Consider the following 18,783-nt stretch of genomic DNA (forward strand, 5'->3'; position numbering starts at 1 on the left):
CCAGGAATTAACAGTAATAAAAGATAATGTAATCCATGAAATTATTAACATTTTCAAAATGAATATTGGAAGTGTTTGATTTAGAAATTGTACTCATATGACTGGAAAAAAATTTATTTTTCCAACCTTCATACCAACCTAACAGTCTATTTTTAGAAGAAGCACAATATACTTATTTCTGATTTGAATAAGGCAAGTTAACTCAGTTCAGGAGCAAGTCAAGAAAGGAATCTGGATTTTTTTTCACTTTTTTTTATGATGCATATTACAATATCTTATTAAAAACTTAAGATAAACACATGAAGTATTCAAATAAATTAGGTAGGAGTTAAATGAAAAGAATATTATAGTTAGAAAACCTAGGAATCACTTTGAGTCACTTAACCCTTGAGCATCATGCTGTAGTCAGTCTACAAATTGAGAATAATTCCACCTCACATAGCCATGAGAATTAAGTAATGTACATAAAAGACAATATTGGATTCTAATGTACACCATTGTTCGTATATGAGTAAATTTAGTTTTTAATTGCTGTGTTATGAAAAGCTGTACAAAAATGGAAGCAGAATTATTAATAAAATATATGGTAGCACGGGAAGCTCAGATGCCACTAGACAAATTCTAAAATAATTCAAATGCATGTGAAGCATTGAAATGGAGTTCTGCTGACTTGCTTAGTGTTTATATTTATACTTGATTTAAACCCTTCCCTTTATTAGAAAGGAATATCTTGGCTGGCACTGTGGCTCACTTGGCTAATCCTTTGCCTGCGGCGCCGGCACCCCGGGTTCTAGTCCCTAGTCCCGGTTGGGGCACTGGGTACTAGTCCCGGTTGCTCCTCTTCTAGTCCAGCTCTCTGCTGTGGCCTGGGAAGGCAGTGGAGGATGGCCCAAGTGCTTGGGTCTCTGCACCCGCATGGGAGACCAGGAGAAGCACCTGGCTCCTGGCTTCGGATCGGCGCAGCACCGGCCATAGCGGCCATTAGGGGAATGAACCAACGGAAGGAAGACCTTTCTTTCTGTCTCTCTCTTACTGTCTCTAACTCTCTCTGTCTCTCTCTCACACTGTCTAACTCTACCTGGCAAAAAAAAAAGGGGGGGGGGAATATCCTCTATTTTATGGGAAAGTCAGGAATACAGTTCGCCTTACGGTATGTCCAACTACAGGTAAATGCCAGTCAACTATAGGATAAATGTGTTCTACTCTTTATCTGTGATATGGTTGTAATGTGTTGTCTCTTGAGAAAAATATTAAAGCATTGATTTCATCAATGTAGCTTATATATTTCTAGCACCCATAAAAGATATTTGATAAATTTAGATACTGCTTCAAAATATAAATGTACATATAGTATAAAATAAGGATGAAAACAAATTCCATCTTAATTGCACCTGCTTAGTTGTGATGATTTAGATTTCGTAAATAGTTTATTTCTCATGTGGTACAACTTTATCACATATTTTTCTGAAACTCTTAAGGAGGAACTTACAAGTGCTTTTATCCATTTCTCTGGACTAAGTTTGGGAAGCTCACATCTGCAGGGAGGATCAAAGAGGCCAGCAGATGTGCTCTGCTAGCTGAAGTACACAGGGCCTGGTAGAAATAATGACATACATTCTCTACATTTTTTTAGGGTCTGTTCTCCTTTGTTAAAAATATGAAAAGGCAAGAAAAGTTTAAAAGTTGCATGAGTAGAGTGGAGAGTTTTACCAGGACTGTCATGTCATTCACTGCGAAGGGGATGACAATGTTTATAAATCTCTCTATTTAGGAGGAGTTTTCATCTCCTGAAGAAAAATGAAAAGCTACTTAGAGAACTTAGAAACCTGGATTCAAGGCAGTGGTAAGTTGTCGGAAAACCCTCATATCTGTAACTAGCAGCTCTTCGCTGTTTCTTTCTTTTGAATAATATGAAAAATAATGCATTGTTGATTTATAACTTTCTGAGCAGAAACTAAGAAATCTTTGGAATAAGAAATTAAAGAAAAAGTTAAGATTGCATTAAGAGGTTTGGTATCTTTGAATTGTTTACACTTTTTTCATGAATTTCATAATCATCTTCTAGACCACAAAAAAATAACTGAACCTGTAAAATATCCTTTGTTTTTCCCACACATATACAAACAATAGTTGCAGCTCTGATTAAATCTAGTGATTCTGGCGCATTAGGTAGCCACTTTGAAACAAACCTTCCACTGTCACATCGTTGTTCTGCAGGAATGCAAAGTGGATGAGATGATGTTGGCCTGTCCCACCTTAACTGCCTCTGGATCTTCCCTTCTTTAAATTTCTGTCCCTCTCTCTCACTAGCACTCTGCCTTTCAAAATAAGTAAAAAGTAAATAAATCTTTTTAAATATTAAAGGAAAATTTCTGTGTTCAGCCATCTTATCTTGCTTACCTTCATTTCAGAAATGTTGTTTTTTTTCCCCTGTATATCCTTGTGCTTTCTACCTCATCTAGCGGCATTAAGATATTCTTCAAAAAGTTATTCTCTTTATCTTGTTTTTCTGCTTAAGTCCTCTTACCATACACATGTTTGTTGTCTACATTAAAACACAACAGAAAAATAATTTGCCTCAGTCACTATCTTTCAAGCTTTTCCTCTCTCATGCCTCTTTTTTTTTATATTTATTTATTTATTTTTGGACAGACAGAGTGGACAGTGAGAGAGACAGAGAGAAAGGTCTTCCTTTGCCGTTGATTCACCCTCCAATGGCCGCCGCGGCCGGCGCGCTGCGGCCAGCGCACTGCGCTAATCCAATGGCAGGAGCCAGGTACTTATCCTGGTCTCCCATGCGGTGCAGGGCCCAAGGACTTGGGCCATCCTCCACTGCACTCCCTGGCCACAGCAGAGAGCTGGCCTGGAAGAGGGGCAACCGGGACAGAATCCGGCGCCCCGACCAGGACTAGAACCTGGTGTGCCGGCGCCGCAAGGCAGAGGATTAGCCTAGTGAGCCACGGCGGCGGCCTCTCATGCCTCTTAAGATCAAATTTATGGACAAATAAAATCTTTATTCACCTCCTGTAGTTCCTAACTGGTTTTTATTTTGATGCTTTTTAGCTTCCTTTGAAATGACCTTTTCAAAATTACTTAATTGTTTTTGCTTATTACAAAAAACCTAAAACAGAAAATAATCCATATATTTTGTAACATTATTGCTAACGTATTTATTTTCAGTCTCTCCTTTTTAATGGACATATTTTTTACAAAACTGGACTCAACGAATTTTTTTTTGCTTTATTCTGTATTGTAAACATATTCCTCATTTAGATATTTTTCAAAAATAACCTTTCAGGTTGCCACATTCTGTGATTATTGGACATTTACATTGTTTTTCTTTTTTTTTTTTTCCTAAAGATTTTATTTATTTATTTGAGATGTAGAGTCACAGACAATGAGAGGAAGAGACAGAGAGAAAGGTCTTCCTTCCGCTGGTTCACTCCCCAAATTGCCACAATGGCCAGAGCTGTGTCTGTCTGAAGCCAGGAGCTTCTTCCCTGTCTCCCACATGGGTGCAGGGGCCCAAGCACCTGGGCAATCTTCCACTGCTTTCCCAGGCCATAGCAGAAAGCTAGACTGGAAGAAGGGCAGCCGGGACTAGAACTGGCACCCATGTGGGATGCCAGCGCCACAGGTGGAGAATTAACCTACTGTGCCATGATGCCAGCCACTACATTGTTTTTTATTTCTTAGCCTTGGATAGATTCCTAGCTATAGAATTATTGAGCCAAAACATAAAGTATTTTTGGGCCATATATTTTACAAAATGACTACTTTAAGTGATAATTTATAATTCCACTAACATTGTGTAAGAACCCTATATAACTTCAGCCTGGCCAGCAGAAGATATTAATCACATTTTTCTTAATCTTAAAAAAAATTGACTAATTTTAATTATTTGTGGGCTACAGTGTGAAATTTCAATATATGAATACAGTATGTACTGATCAAGACTGGAAAATCAGCATTTCCCCTTCTTTGACCTTACTTTATGATTGGAGGCTTGGAGCTTTGTTCATAGGATGTTTACTTGGTTATTGTGAACAATCTCCTCACTATGCTGTGTAACACTAGAAATTTAGTTCCTCAATAAAACTGATTCAGTACTCATTATTAATACTACTTCTAGTCCTCTTAGTCTCTAGCAGTCACATTCTTTGTTCACATTGAGTGTTTTTTTTTAAGCTTCCACATAGGAGGGAGAACATTCAGTATTTGTCTTTTTTTTAAGTTTTTACTTAATGAATGCATTTTTTCATAGGTACAACTTTAGGAATATAGTGTAGTATCTGTCTTATTGACAGAATTTAATCCTATTTATGGCAGAATAATATTCCACTGTGTGTATACACCACATTTTCTTTATCCATTCATCTGATGATGGACACCTTGACTGTAATTCTTGCATTGTGTTTTCATAATACACATTTTCCTTGAACATTTTGAAGTATCCTTATATTTGCGAGAGTTTCCCTGATTAGTTGTTTATCTTTTGGTTTTAAATACCTTCAGATTATATAAAAATAGTCATTTCCCTTTTTTTTCTTTGCATTTTCTTGTTTGTTGTGCTTACGGAGTTCTGTCTTGAAATCAGTTTATTTTTTAAAAAAAAAAGATTTATTTATTTATTTATTTGAAAGCGTTACACAGAGAGAGGAGAGGCAGAGAGAGAGAGGTCCTCCATCTGATGGTTCACTCCCCAATTGGCCTCCATGATCAGAGCTGCGCCGATCTGAAGCCAGGGTCCAGGAGCCTCTTCTGGGTCTCCCACGCGGGTACAGTGGCCCAAGGACTCAGGCCATCTTCCACTGCTTTCCCAGCCATAGCAGGGAGCTGGATGGGAAGTAGAGCAGCCAGGTCTCGAACCGGTGCCCATATGGGATGCCGGTGCTCCAGGCCAGGGCATTAACCCGCTGTACCACAACGCCAGCCCCTTGAAATCAGTTTAACGCTGTATTGTGTTTCCTTCTAGATGTTTATTTGGTTGAGGAGATAATTTATTCCTTTATGCCTTCTGGGATACATTTTGAGTTTTGGAATGAGTATCAGAACTAGTTGAATGTTGGAAAATAGTCTGATTTGTTGAATATTCCATACCTCTCCCGTTGATTTGGTGTTTCTCTTATCAAATATTAATCTGTCTGCTTCAAACTATTTCTGTTGATGGGTCTATCCTTTTGTGAAATGTTACCTTGTTTAATTTATTATACCTTTATATTTTAATATCTGATAGGTCCAGTCTTCTTCCTTATCCCACTCTGGCATATATACATGAGTTTGTTTTTTTTTTTTTCTTCAACAGTGTCACCTGTTTATTCTTCCCAAGTACATATTAGAGTTATGCTGTTGTTTTCCAGAGGGGGAAAAAGCCTCACAAATATTTTAATTGGATTTTCAATAAAAATCTCATATTGGGGGCTGACGTTGTGCCATAGCTGGTTAAACTGCCACCTCTGACACCAGCATTCCATATGAGTGCCGGGTCGTGTCCTAGCTGCTCCACTTTGGATACAGCTCCCTGCTAATGGCCTTGGAAAGCTAATGGGAAGGCAGCCCAAGTCCTTGGGCCCCTACACCCACATGAGAGACACAGGTGAAGCTCCTGGCTCCTGGCTTTGGCCTGGCCCAGCCCTAGCCATTGTGGCCATTTGGGGAATCAACCAGTGGATGGAAGCTTGCTTACTCTCTCCCCCTCTCCCTCTCTCCTCACTCTCTTCTCTCTTCTCTCTCTGTAACTCTGCCTTCCAAATAAATAAACAATTTAAAAAAAAAAAGTCATATGGGGAACCAGTACTGTGGCAAAGAACTCTGCCTGCAATGCCAGCATCCCATATGGATGTGGGTTCAAGTCCTGGCTATTATACTTCGCATCCAGCTCTCTACTAACGTACCCAGGAAAGCAACAGAAGATCTGTCTCCTCCTTTCTCTGTATCTCTGCTTTCAAATAAATAAATAAATAAACAAATCTTTAATATAAAACAAAAATTTCATATGGGGGGAATAGGCACTGTTAAAATTATCATTTTCTCCATTCTTGATCATGGTATGTTTTTCATCTATTCTGAGAAACAGATATTACCTGTATGAATGTTCCTAGGTGTTTTATTACTTTTTTTCTATCCTAAATGAGATTTTACCCCCTCTATATCTCCTGTGCTTTTCTATTTTAGTATTTATCTTATATCCAAACACTTTGTTGAATTCTTACTTATTTTAAACATTATATAATTATCTCATGGTTTGTTTAGGTCCATAATCATTATCTGCAGATAATCTCCTTTTCAGTAATTATGCCTATTTTTGCTATTTTTCTATATTTTGCTTCTGTTGAGTCTTTTGCACTGGCTAGCACCAGCAACATGGTGGTAAATATAGTATAGTAACAGTGAGAATCCTTGTCTTGCCTGATTTTATTGGAAATAGCTCTTCTGTTTCATTATGGAGGATACTATTTGTTGGTTTAAAACAGCAGTTTTTATCATGCTAAAGAAGTAGCCTGTCTTCTGAAAGTCTTGAGAGCTTGTTTGGAGGTTCTAGCAGGGGAGCGCAGCTACTCGTATAAACTTGACCAAAGACCGGTCCTCCTCTAGTGTGGAAGGTCGTCCTCTTCGACCGAGCGCGCAGCTTCGGGAGGGACGCACATGGAGCGGTGAGGGAGGAAGGGGACACCCGCCTAGCCAGCCAGATCAGTCGAATCAACCCTGGTGATCAATGGGGTGACAGATGTCGCAGCCAGATCGCCCTCACATCCATTCTGAAAGTCTTTATAAGCAAAACATGTTAAATGTTAGCAAAATTCTTTTCAGCATATATTAAGTTTTCATATAGTATGATTTCTTAACTAAATAGTATTTTAATAAGATCACTAGATTACTAATACTAGATAATTTTTCTGTATATAAGTCTTGTTTTTTCTTTTTACTTCTCACTGTGTTAGATTTATTAGAAATTAATTTTTTTAGAATCACTAGATTATAATTAATATTTAATTAAAGACACTACTTTTCAAAACTTCAAAATATTCTTATACTTTCTAGTCAGTTATAGCAAAACTTGATCTTTGGGATTGAGGCCAGTAGTTTCTTTTTTTTAACTTTTATTTAATAAATATAAATTTCCAAAGTACAACTTTTGGATTACAGTGGCTTTTTCCCCCCATAACCTCCTTCCCACCCGCAACCATCCCATCTCCTGCTCCCTCTCCCATCCCATTCACATCAAGATTCATTTTCAATTATCTTTATATACAGAAGATCAATTTAGTATATACTAAATAAAGATTTCAACAGTTTGCACCCACACAGAAACACAAAGTATAAAGCACTGTTTGAGTACTAGTTATACTGTTAATTCACATAGTACAACACATTAAGGACAGAGCTCCTACATGGGGAGTAAGTGCACAGTGACTCCTGTTGTTGATTTAACAGTTGACACTCTTTATTTATGGCATCAGTAATCACCCGAGGCTCTTGTCATGAGTTGCCAAGGCTATGGAAGCCTCTTGAGTTTGCCAACTCCGATCTTATTTAGACAAGGTCATAGTCAAAGTGGAAGTTCTCTCCTCCCTTCAGAGAAAGGTACCTCCTTCTTTGATGGCCCGTTCTTTCCACTGGGATCTCACTCACAGAGATCTTTCATTCATTTAGTTTTTTTTTTGTTTGTTTTTTTGTTTTTGTTTTTGTTTTGTTTTGTTTTGCCAGAGTGTCTTGGCTTTCCATGCCTGAAATGCTCTCATGGGCTTTTTTATTTAAAAAAATAAAAATTAAAAAAAAAAACTGTTCTTAGCAAGTTTTAGCAGGTTATCTTCAATACATGTTTCCTATTTGCTATAGGCCTTTGGGAAAATAAGAGACTTTAAATTAGAAACAAAAATAATTTTTAACAGTTACATTGCATTTCACTTGGGAGAGAGGCCACCTGGATCCTTAGTCTGTGGTTCTGAAAATCTCCCCCTACCCAAATTATGTTTTACTGTTTACAGTATATTATCCTAATGATATATCAGGTACTCTGAAATTTGCTTATGTATTTACCATATAAAGTAAAACATTGATTTCTGAAAGCTCCTAAAACATCTTCGTTGCTGACAATGAAATACATACTCATGATTTGGCAAGTTCCTTAAGCTGTGTGGGAGAATCTGGTTGTAAGGTTTAACTTTTAAAATTATTTCAATGTTTATTTCCTTATTATTGCTTGTGTTTTTTTTTTTTAATTTCTAAAACTTTACTTCCAGTAGTAGTTTGTTAACCTATGTTTTGTTAAACCCAGACCACGTGTAGTATTGTTTTAATTAGCTTTGAAACCAAATTTCTAAGAATTTGCTTTTATGAACACTTCTGAATTTATACAGAACTAAAAGTAAGTACTCAGTACTTGGCAGTTGCATCATGTACTTTTACACTTGTTTATATGTTTCATCTTCTGTATTTTAAGTACTTTGAAGGCATACATCATTTCTCTCTCATCTCCATCCCCTATTTTTATCTAAAACACAGACCCTTTAACTCTCGGATGCAGCCACATTGCACACCAGACAATCCTTCAGATGCTTCGTGTGTTCATACCTATGTGCCCTTTCCTAATACTCCTTGTTTGTATCTGTCACTTCGTTCTTACTTTCACATAACTCGGTGTTACCTTCTCCTTTAAGTTTCTCTGGTTTTCTGGTCAGAAGTCATCGTGCCATTCTTTTTTGTTGTTGTTCTTTTTTTGCATGCCTTTCTTTTAATTATGACAGTTTTGTCACTATAAGATCTTTTTCACATGCTTTTGCCACATACTTTGTTTATAGAACCTAATAGCAAATGAAGGCTGTAATCTTTTGTTTTACAGCAGAGAGACACACAAAATTGCAGTATTTTATGTTGCTGAAGGACAAGAAGACAAACACTCCATTCTTACCAATACAGGAGGAAGTCAAGCATATGAAGATTTTGTAGCTGGTCTTGGTTGGGAGGTATTGTTCTTAAATTATACCATATATTTTATTTGTATTTGGACGTGAGGGTTATTTATTTTTCTAGCTTATTTTAGAAGCTACAGCAGCTTAACAATGGGCTTATTACTCTCTGTGCCTTACAGCTCTGCAGATGGGGTCTTTGACGGGATAGGTGATGACTGTTTGATGAGACGATATATTGTCAGAGCATAGCACTCAGAAGTTTAGAAGCTGTAGATGTTCCTTACAGTTTGTGACCACTATACTGGGAGTCTTCAGACTAAGACCTCACAGCTGCACAAAGGCTTTCCAGAGGCATCTTGTCAACATGCTTGGTTTTGAGGAAATGAGTTTCCAGATTCTCAAATTTACTAAAACAAATACCACAGCAACTATCTTCAGTCTCTTACCTCTACTGTTTTGTTCTACTTTGCAACCTACCACAAATCCTGTGTTGTCCCAGAGGGGTTTGGCACCAACAAAGAAACAGTTCAAGTGTGTGTTCCTAAGAGTCTCTAACAGCAAAGTAAGAAATATTGAAAGGTGTTTACTCTGTATCATCCTGGCAACCACCTCATGTCAAGCTTCTGTACCATAACTGTCTTAGAATTATAACTCAGAAGCTGGATATTTGCCACAGGAGTTTATATTATGTTTATTTGAAAAGAAAAATGAAATGTTAAACTTGTTCCAACAGAAAGTCAGTCTGATGTGGCTAATTGATTTGTCATTAATGATAGAAACTTTGTATTTATTGATTCAGACAAACATGTAGCTCTGAGAGTTTCATGAAAATATATTTATTTATTATTTAGATTTTTTTTTTGACAGGCAGAGGGGACAGTGAGAGAGAGAGACAGAGAGAAAGGTCTTCCTTTGCCCTTGGTTCACCCTCCAATGGCCACCGTGGCCGGCGCGCTGCTGCCTGCGCACCGCGCTGATCCGAAGGCAGGAGCCAGGTACTTATCCTGGTCTCCCATGGGGTGCAGGGCCCAAGGACTTGGGCCATCCTCCACTGCACTCCCTGGCCACAGCAGAGAGCTGGCCTGGAAGAGGGGCAACTGGGACAGAATCCGGCACCCCGACCGGGACTAGAACCTGGTGTGCTGGAGCCGCAAGGCGGATGATTAGCCCAGTGAGCTGCGGCGCCAGCCTATTTAGATTTTTAAAAGTATTATTTGAAAAGCAGAGTTACGGGCAGGGGGAGAGAGAGATCTTCCATCCACTGGTTCACTCCCCAAATGCCCCAACAGCTGGGGCTGAGCCAAGCCAAAGCCAGGTCCCTGACATTCTCCCAGATCCCCTACATGGCTGCAGACGTCCAAGCATGTGTTCCATCTTCCACTGCTTTCCCAGGCATATTAGCAGGGAGCTGGATTGGAAGCGGTGCAGTTGGGTCTCTAACCAGCACCCATATGGGTTGCCAATGTTGCAGGCTGCAGCTTAATCTGCCGTGCCACCCCAACCCCAGTGAAAATATAAAGCACATTTTTATATAACATACAACACTGGAAATTATATCCTTTGCGACTATAGAAATTAAGCTGAATAGTAGAGATAAAATCGACTTAAAAATCATGAACAGAGCATCAGGGACCTATATGCCTGTAACAGAAGACTTAGCATTTTTGGATCTGAGTCCCTGAAAGGAGAAAGAGGCTGAATCTGAGAGGGTCAAAGACAATTTGAGGAATAATGGCTAGAAACTTCGCAAATGTGGAAAGAGACAAAGCTATAGATTGAAGAAGCTGAATGGAACCCCAACAGGACAAACCACAAGAAATCTACACTAAGACCTATCAAAAAATTTTATAGGTAACTTTAACATTTTTTCATTGATAACATGAACCTTGTACATATCTGTGGGTTTCCATATGATGTTTCCATAGCGTGAATACATTTTGTAATGTCCAGTTAGGGTATACTTAGCTAATTTGAACATTTATAGTTTCTTTGTTGTGAAAATATTCAAAATCCTTTGAGCTTTTGGAGTTTTTAAAGAAAAATAAATACTACATTATTGTTATCTCAAGTCACGCTACTGTGCAATAGAGCACCAGAATTTATTTCTATATAACTGTTTCTTGGTTCCTGTGACTCTCCCCATTACAAGTACCATTACACTCCTAACCACCATGAGATGGACTTTTTAAAATGCCACGTATAAGTGAGGTCATACAGGCATTTATTACTTGGCTTTCTATGATTGGTTTATTTCACTTCACGTAGACACATCATAATTTAATTTCTGGAAACTAAAAAAAATAAAATAAAATAAAAAAAAAAAGAAATCTTGAAAGCCTCCAGAGAAAAAGTGTCCCTTCTCTGTAGAGGGAAAACAATTAGAATTGATAGCAGATTTATCTTTATAAGTGTGATGATGGGGTGGAAGGGCAGAAGAAGTGGCATAATATGTTTCAAGTGCTTAAAGAAAAGAGCTATCAACCTAAAATCCTATGGCCAGTGAAATTATCATTCAGGAATATACTTCAAAACATTCTCAGATGAAGGAAAACATAGAGAACTTGTTATCAGCAGACTTATCCTAAAAAGAACCACTGAAAGAAATGCTGTAGAAAGGAAATGATAACACTGCCGGCGCTGCGGCTCACTAGGCTAATCCTCCGCCTAGCGGCGCCGGCACACCGGGTTCTAGTCCCGGTCGGGGCGCCGGATTCTGTCCCGGTTGCCCCTCTTCCAGGCCAGCTCTCTGCTGTGGCCAGGGAGTGCAGTGGAGGATGGCCCAAGTGCTTGGGCCCTGCACCCCACGGGAGACCAGGAGAAGTACCTGGCTCCTGCCTTCGGATCAGCGCGGTATGCTGGCCCTAGCGCTGCTGGCCGCAGCGGCCATTGGAGGGTGAACCAAGGGCAAAGGAAGACCTTTCTCTCTGTCTCTCTCTCTCACTGTCCACTCTGCCTGTCAAAAAAAAAAAAAAAAAAGGAAATGATAAGAGAAGAAACTTAGAATCATCAGGAAGTGAGAGCATGGCAAGAAAAAATATGGGTAAATACACTAGACTTTCTTTCTCCTTTTGAGTTTTCTTAATTGTGCTTAACAATTGGAACAAAAATTATAGCACTATTTGATATGTTTCTAAATATATTAAAAGGAAATATTTGTGACAGTTATATTACAAATGGGAAAGATGAAGGTACATAACTAAGGTATCTATATTAGACCGTTTGCTATGACAAAACACCAGGGGCTGGGTAATGTCTACACAAAAGAGGTTTTATTTAGTTGACAGTTCTGTATCTGACTGTCCAAACAGCATGGGGTCAACTCATGTGAGGGCACCACCTACCTCCTGGCTGCACCATCTCATGGCAGCATCATGGCTAGATTGCATAAGAAATCATACCACAAGGCAAGAAGCCAGAGAGAGAGGAAAGGCTGGTAATGTCTTCAGACTGGGCCCAAAAAAGATCTTACCACCTGTTAACGGTATCACACTGAGAACCAAACTCCCTGCAGTTGAAGACATTCAAACCTTATCCATACCCAGCAGACCAGAGCTGGGCTTTATTATAAAACAAGCCTCAACTAATTTATTTAGTTATTTATTTGAGAGCAGATAGACACACGGAGGTGGTTCTCATCTGCTGTTTCACTCTCTATGTGCCTACAACGGGCAGGGCTGGGCTGGGGCACAAGCAGTAAAACAGGAATGCAATCTCCTTCTCCTATATGGGTGGCAGGAACTCAATAACTTGCCATCACCACTGCCTTACAGGGTTAGAAGCTGAAGTCAGGAGCTGAAGCCAGGTATAGAACCCAGGTACTTCACTGTGGAATGGAAATGTCTTAACCACTAGTCTAAATGCCCATATCCACTCCCAACAAATTTAAAAGCATTATAATCCTATCATATGTTTTCCAGCCACAGTAGGATCAAAAATTGAAATCATTAACAAAAAAATAAGAAATCTCCAAATACTGGGAAAGGTTACACACTTTTTATTTCCACTTATATAACATGGAAATAGCAGTTATAGAAGTAGATAAGAGATGGTGACTGCCAGTAATTAAAGAGTAGGTGGGGTGAGAAGGAGAGTCTGATAATCTGTTTCTTAACCTTATCAGTGTCATTGTATTGATTGTGATACAGTTTGCTTGCAAGAATTCTAGTGAAGAGCACCTGGGATTTTAAAAATTATTTTATGTCTTCACGTGAATCTGTAATTATTTCCATATGTTTGAAAAGCAGATCAGCGAGTGTTACGAAAGTGTTAAGAACAGAGGGATACCAAATTGATATTTTATCCTTTAATCAGAAAATTGAGAGTTGACTTAAAAATAACTTTCTGCCAATGCCACGGCTCAATAGGCGAATCCTCCACCTAGCAGCACCGGCACACCGGGTTCTAGTCCCAGTCGGGGCGCCAGATTCTTTCCTAGTTGCCCCTCTTCCAGGCCAGCTCTCTGCTGTGGCCCAGGAAGGCAGTGGAGGATGGCCCAAGTGCTTGGGCCCTTCACCCCATGGGAGACCTGGAGTAGCACCTGGCTCCTGCCTTCGGATCTGCGTGGTGCGCCAGCTGCGGTGCGCCGGCCCCAGCGCGCTAGCCGCGGCGGCCATTGGAGGGTGAACCAACAGCAAAAAAAGGAAGACCTTTCTGTCTCTCTCTCTCACTATCCACTCTGCCTGTCAAAAACAAACAAACAAACAAACAAACACTTTCTTACCAAAACAAAGATATCTACACTGACATACTATTTTTCACCCATTATATTAGCAAATATCATTAAGTTATTTTATTTAAAGTGTGAGGGAAATAAACAGGTATTCTCATGCACTTTTTTGTTTTCTTTTCTAGGAGGGGGAGGGGGTTGATGTGGTGATAATTTGTTGAAAGGCAAGGACAGGGGGAGGAGGAGTCATGCCTGCAACAGCTGAGGCTGTGCCAGGCTGAAGCAGGGAGCTGGGAACTCAATTCAGGTCTCCCACATGGGTGCTGGCAGTTACCCAACTATTTCAGCCATCACTTACTGCCTTCCAAGGTACACATTATCAGAAAGCTGGAACTCAAATCCCATCACAGAGGCATCTTAACCACTAGGCCAAATGCCACTCCATATTCTGTTGGTGTCAAATGGTATAGTATTTCAGAATTAGAAGTGCACAGTTCCTTTGGCTTAAAGTTTCACTTTTAACTGTTCACAAATAAATCATGATATGTGATCAATGTTATTTACTGCAGCATTGATTGTAATAATAGTAAAAAATTGGAAACAGCCTAAATATTCAAGTAGAGGACTAGTTAAATTGGTACATACATAAAATGGACTTCTACAAAGCCATGAAAACAAAAAGGAGCAAATAAAGGCAAGATATATGGAATATTGTATAAACACGCTGTGTCATACAGGAATTTATCTTGTATATGCAGAGAATACTTTTGGAAGAATATGTAAATTTCTGGGGGGGGTAACTGAAAATCAACAGGTTAGAGATTTGGAATGAAGAATTTTACTGTGCTCATACCTTTTTTACTTTTGAGTTTTTAATTATATGAATGTAATAATGATTCAAAGAAATAATTTGTAAAAACTAAGGCAGTCTTACATTAATGGCATAAAATTAATCATTTATGTGTTCAGTGATCAGTAACTGAAAGTATATTTGAGATATGTTCAGTTTACGTGGTACAGATATCTGTTCTTGTAATTCTTCATTTTATCAGATATTCAGATTTTGTTATTTAAAAGCTTGTGTGTGATTTCCTCTGAGCAGAGAGGGTCAATTCATTTTTAATTTTTCTATTGTATGTTTCCCTAATTTTCTACAGTGAACACAAGTTCATTGCTTCTGTGTACTGCACGAGTCCAGCAAATTTATCCAGTCCAATGCCCTGATATTAACACATAGTATATTTATAATCAAGACATATTTATCTGTTTGAAAGACAGAGTTAGAGGGAAGGAGACAAAAAGGGAGATCTTCTGCTTCACTCTCCAAATGCCCACAGTGGCAGGGGCTGGGTCAGGCCAAAGTCAAGAGCCTGGAACCCCATCTGGATCTCCCACAGGGGTGTCAGGGACATTTTCCCAGGCTCATTAGCAGGGAGCTGAGTCACATGGAAGCCGCTGGAACTCAAGGAGCATTCATATGGGATGCCAGTGTTGCAAGCAGGAGCTTAACTTGCTACACCACAACATTGGCCCCATGGAAGTAAAATTTTTTTTTAAAAAGCGCAGATTAATTTGTAGCATGTTAAATGTAATTAAAGTGTAGCTAAATTCTGCATTTTAAAAATTCTAGACTGTGAAGCTAGTTTTAAGAGTAAATATGACATATCTGTTTAATCATTTTATCACATTCTCATTACTGTTTTGATTTTTCTCCAAATCATTTCCAGATTGGATTTTTGCTTTCTGACCTTTGTGCTCTTCCCCATAGTGTATAATTTACTGTTGACATCCAGTAGTTTAACAAAAGATGCATAGTTCACAGCAGTTGATTTCTTTCCTAAGTAACTCTTAAAAATTAGGGATCCTCAAATACTTAAGAAAAGATACTAGTATGAATAATGATAATTCTAGATTAAGTACTGATTGATAATATGCAAAATACTTTGTTTCCAAGTGTTGTTATAAAGTGAAAAATTGGAGTCTTGGTAGTGATTTTGAGATTTGTTTAGTTGATGCACTGGTTGTTGCTCTTCATTGCTTTTAGGTAAATCTAACAAACCATTGTGGTTTTATGGGAGGACTACAGAAAAACAAAAGCACTGGATTGACCACTCCGTATTTTGCTACCTCTACAGTAGAAGTAATATTTCATGTATCAACAAGAATGCCTTCTGATTCTGATGACTCTTTGACCAAAAAAGTGAGTACTGATGGAAAAAAAGTACTTTAGAGTTAAAATGCTAGTAATTAAGGAAATTCATACATAAAATATATAATTTGGCTGACCAAATAATATTTCTGGGTATTATACTTTACTCTTCACCCAATGCTATTTTCAAAAAAAAGATTGTTGTATAATATAACTATGTTTGCCTAAAAGAACAATGATGTGATTGAAGGTTATAGTTCTTTTTTAATAATAAATTTTATTGTGCATGTTTGAAGTTTGTTATGATATTATGAAACACACAGAATTAAATAACTATACTGAAGCAAAGGAACATATATATCATCTCACATACTTTTTTGTGACTAAAACAGCTCAATCCCAAATACGATACAATGTTGTTAACTCTCTTCCCCGTGTTATACATTTTATCTGTAGACTTGTTCATCCAATGTATGTTATTTTGTATATATCATTTGAGCTAATATCTCCCAATTTTTTCTCTCCTACTTCCATCAGTTTCTGTGTTTTCTATCTCTATATTTGATCTGTTTGTGTATATGTGTGTGCTTTTTCCATAAAAGACTACATATAAGAGATAATACAATATCTTTCTTTATATGTTTGACTTATTTCGTTTTTAGCATGATGTCTTTCAGGTCCTCTCATGTCAAGGCACATGGCAGGATTTCTTTCTCTCTCCCTCTCTCTCCTCTCTCTCCTCTCTCTCCTCTCTCCTCTCTCCCCTCTCTCCCCTCTCTCCTCTTCCCTCCACTTCCCTCCACTCCTCTCTTCCCTTCCCCTCCTCTCCCCTCCTCTCTGTAATACTTTTTTTTTCTATCAGAGGCAGAAAGACAAAAAGACCTCCCATCTGCTGATTTGCCTCCCAAGTACCCACAACAGCCCTGGTGCCAGAGGCCAGGACCAGGAACGTAGTCTTGGTCTCATGTGAGTGGCAGGAACCCAATCACTTAAGCCATTATTGCTGCCTCCCAGGATCTGCACCAGCAGAAGGCTGGAGTCAGGAGCTGGAGGTGTGATTTAAATCCAGATACTGTGATGTGGGTTGTAGTTATCTTAACTGCTAAGCCAAATGCCCACTGCAGCGCTGAATAATATTCCACCTTGTATATGTTACGTATATCATTGTTTTCTTCATCCATTCACACTTTGACAGTTGCTCAGGTTGTTTTCATGTCTGGGCTATTGGGAATAATACTGCAGTGAACATAGGAGTAGGGATATCTACAAGGGAGTGATTTCATCTCTTTTGGGTATTTATTCAGAGGAGGGATTGCTATTTCATATAGTAGTTCTATTTTTAATTTCTTTATAATCTCCATACTGTTTTCCATGCTGGCTGTTCTGATCTACAGTCTCACCAAAATGTACACGATCTCCCTTCTCTACATACCCTCACCAGCATTTATGGTCTCATCTTGTTGATAGTAGCCGTCCTAACAGGTATAAGATAACACCTCATAGTAGCTTTAATTTGCATTTCCTTCAGCATTAATTATGTTGAGTGCCTTTCAATATTCCTGTTGTACATAGGTTTGTTTTGGAGAAATGTCTGTGCAGGTCCTTTGCCCCCCTTTTATTTTTAATCTGACTTTTTTTTCTGCTATTGAGTTATGAGTTCTTTATAAATTTTATATGTAAACTGCTTTTCAGATACGTGTTTTACAAATTTGTTTCCCAGTTTATAGATTGCCTTTTCATTTGGTTGACGATTTCCTTTGTTGTGCAGAAGCTTTTTAGTTTGTATGGTCCTGTTTATTTAATTTTGCTTTTATACCTTTTAAAATCGTGCACAGTTTTTGTATATCCTGTTCTGGTTTTGTCAGTCTTTTTATTTCTCCTTTGAGTTTTGCGAATTTCTGTTTAGATGACATCATATCAAGTGCAGAGATTGCTTCCATAGCTGTGTCTGGTTCTGATGACTATTGATGTTGAAAATCTTTTCATGTGCTTATTTTTGTAGCATTTTAGGAATTCTTTATATATTCTAGGTATTAATCCTTTATCAAACACTGACTTACCAATATTTTCTTCCATGTATGGATCATCTTTTCACTCAATTGATAATGCCCTTTGATGTACAATAGTCTTCATTTTAGTGGTATTCAATTAATTTTTTCTTTTGTTGCCTCTGCTTCTGGGATTAATCCAAAAATCATTACCAAATCCAGTGTCATAAAGATGTTTCCATACAATTTTTTCCCAAGAGTTTTGTAGTTCTAGCTCTGACATTTGGGTGCCAGATTCATTTCAATTAATTTTGGTATATAGTGTGTGAGTTACAGGTCCAGCTTTATTCTTTGCATATGATTATATGGTTTTTCCATCACCATTTATTCTATTCTGTTCTTTGGTTTAAATGTCTATCTTTATGCCAGTCCTGTAAGTTTGATTACTGTAACTTTGCAGTAAGTTTGTTTGTTTGTTTGTTTTTGACAGGCAGAGTGGACAGAGAGAGAGAGAGACAGAGAAAGGTCTTCCTTTGCCGTTGGTTCACCCTCCAATGGCCACCGTGGCAGGCGCGCCGCACTGATCCAATGGCAGGAGCCAGGTACTTCTCCTGGTCTCCCATGGGGTGCAGGGCCCAGGCACTTGGGCCATCCTCCACTGCACTCCCTGGCCACAGCAGAGAGCTGGCCTGGAAGAGGGGCAACCGGGACAGAATCCGGCGCCCCGACCGGGACTAGAACCCAGTGTGCCGGCGCCGCAAGGCGGAGGATTAGCCTAGTGAGCCGCGGCGCCGGCCTGCAGTAAGTTTTGAAATTAGAAAGTGTGAGTCCTCCAACTTTGTTATTTTTCAAGATTGTTTGAGTTCTCAAGATCCCCTCAGGTTCCATACACATTTTTTTTTAAAGATTTATTTATTTGAAAGACAACGTTACAGAGAGAGGTAGAGACAGAAAGAGAGAGGTCTTCCATCTGCTGATTCCTCCCCAGAAGGCCACAACGGCTGGAGCTGCACCTATCCAAAGCCAGGAGCCAGGAGCTTCTTCTGGGTCTCCAATTCAAGTGCAGGG

General features: G+C 38.8%; 1 protein-coding gene across 10 annotated transcripts in view; it reads left to right on the forward strand.

Moving 5' to 3' along the window:
* RALGAPA1 (Ral GTPase activating protein catalytic subunit alpha 1) overlaps nucleotides 1-18,783 on the forward strand; it is a 265,484-nt gene that overhangs the window by 191,262 nt on the left and 55,439 nt on the right. For all 10 annotated transcript variants that reach the window (XM_051822764.3, XM_051822761.3, XM_089309745.1 and 7 more), the window contains 3 exons: nucleotides 1,772-1,843; nucleotides 8,843-8,966; nucleotides 15,623-15,778. In XM_051822764.3, the coding sequence (XP_051678724.3) occupies nucleotides 1,772-1,843; nucleotides 8,843-8,966; nucleotides 15,623-15,778 (352 nt within the window). The remainder of the gene's footprint in view (nucleotides 1-1,771; nucleotides 1,844-8,842; nucleotides 8,967-15,622; nucleotides 15,779-18,783) is intronic.

This window comes from Oryctolagus cuniculus, chromosome 12 (genome assembly GCF_051225735.1).
Source record: "Oryctolagus cuniculus isolate XC-2025 breed Fujian yellow rabbit chromosome 12, ASM5122573v1, whole genome shotgun sequence".
NCBI classification, from domain to species: Eukaryota; Metazoa; Chordata; class Mammalia; order Lagomorpha; family Leporidae; genus Oryctolagus; species Oryctolagus cuniculus.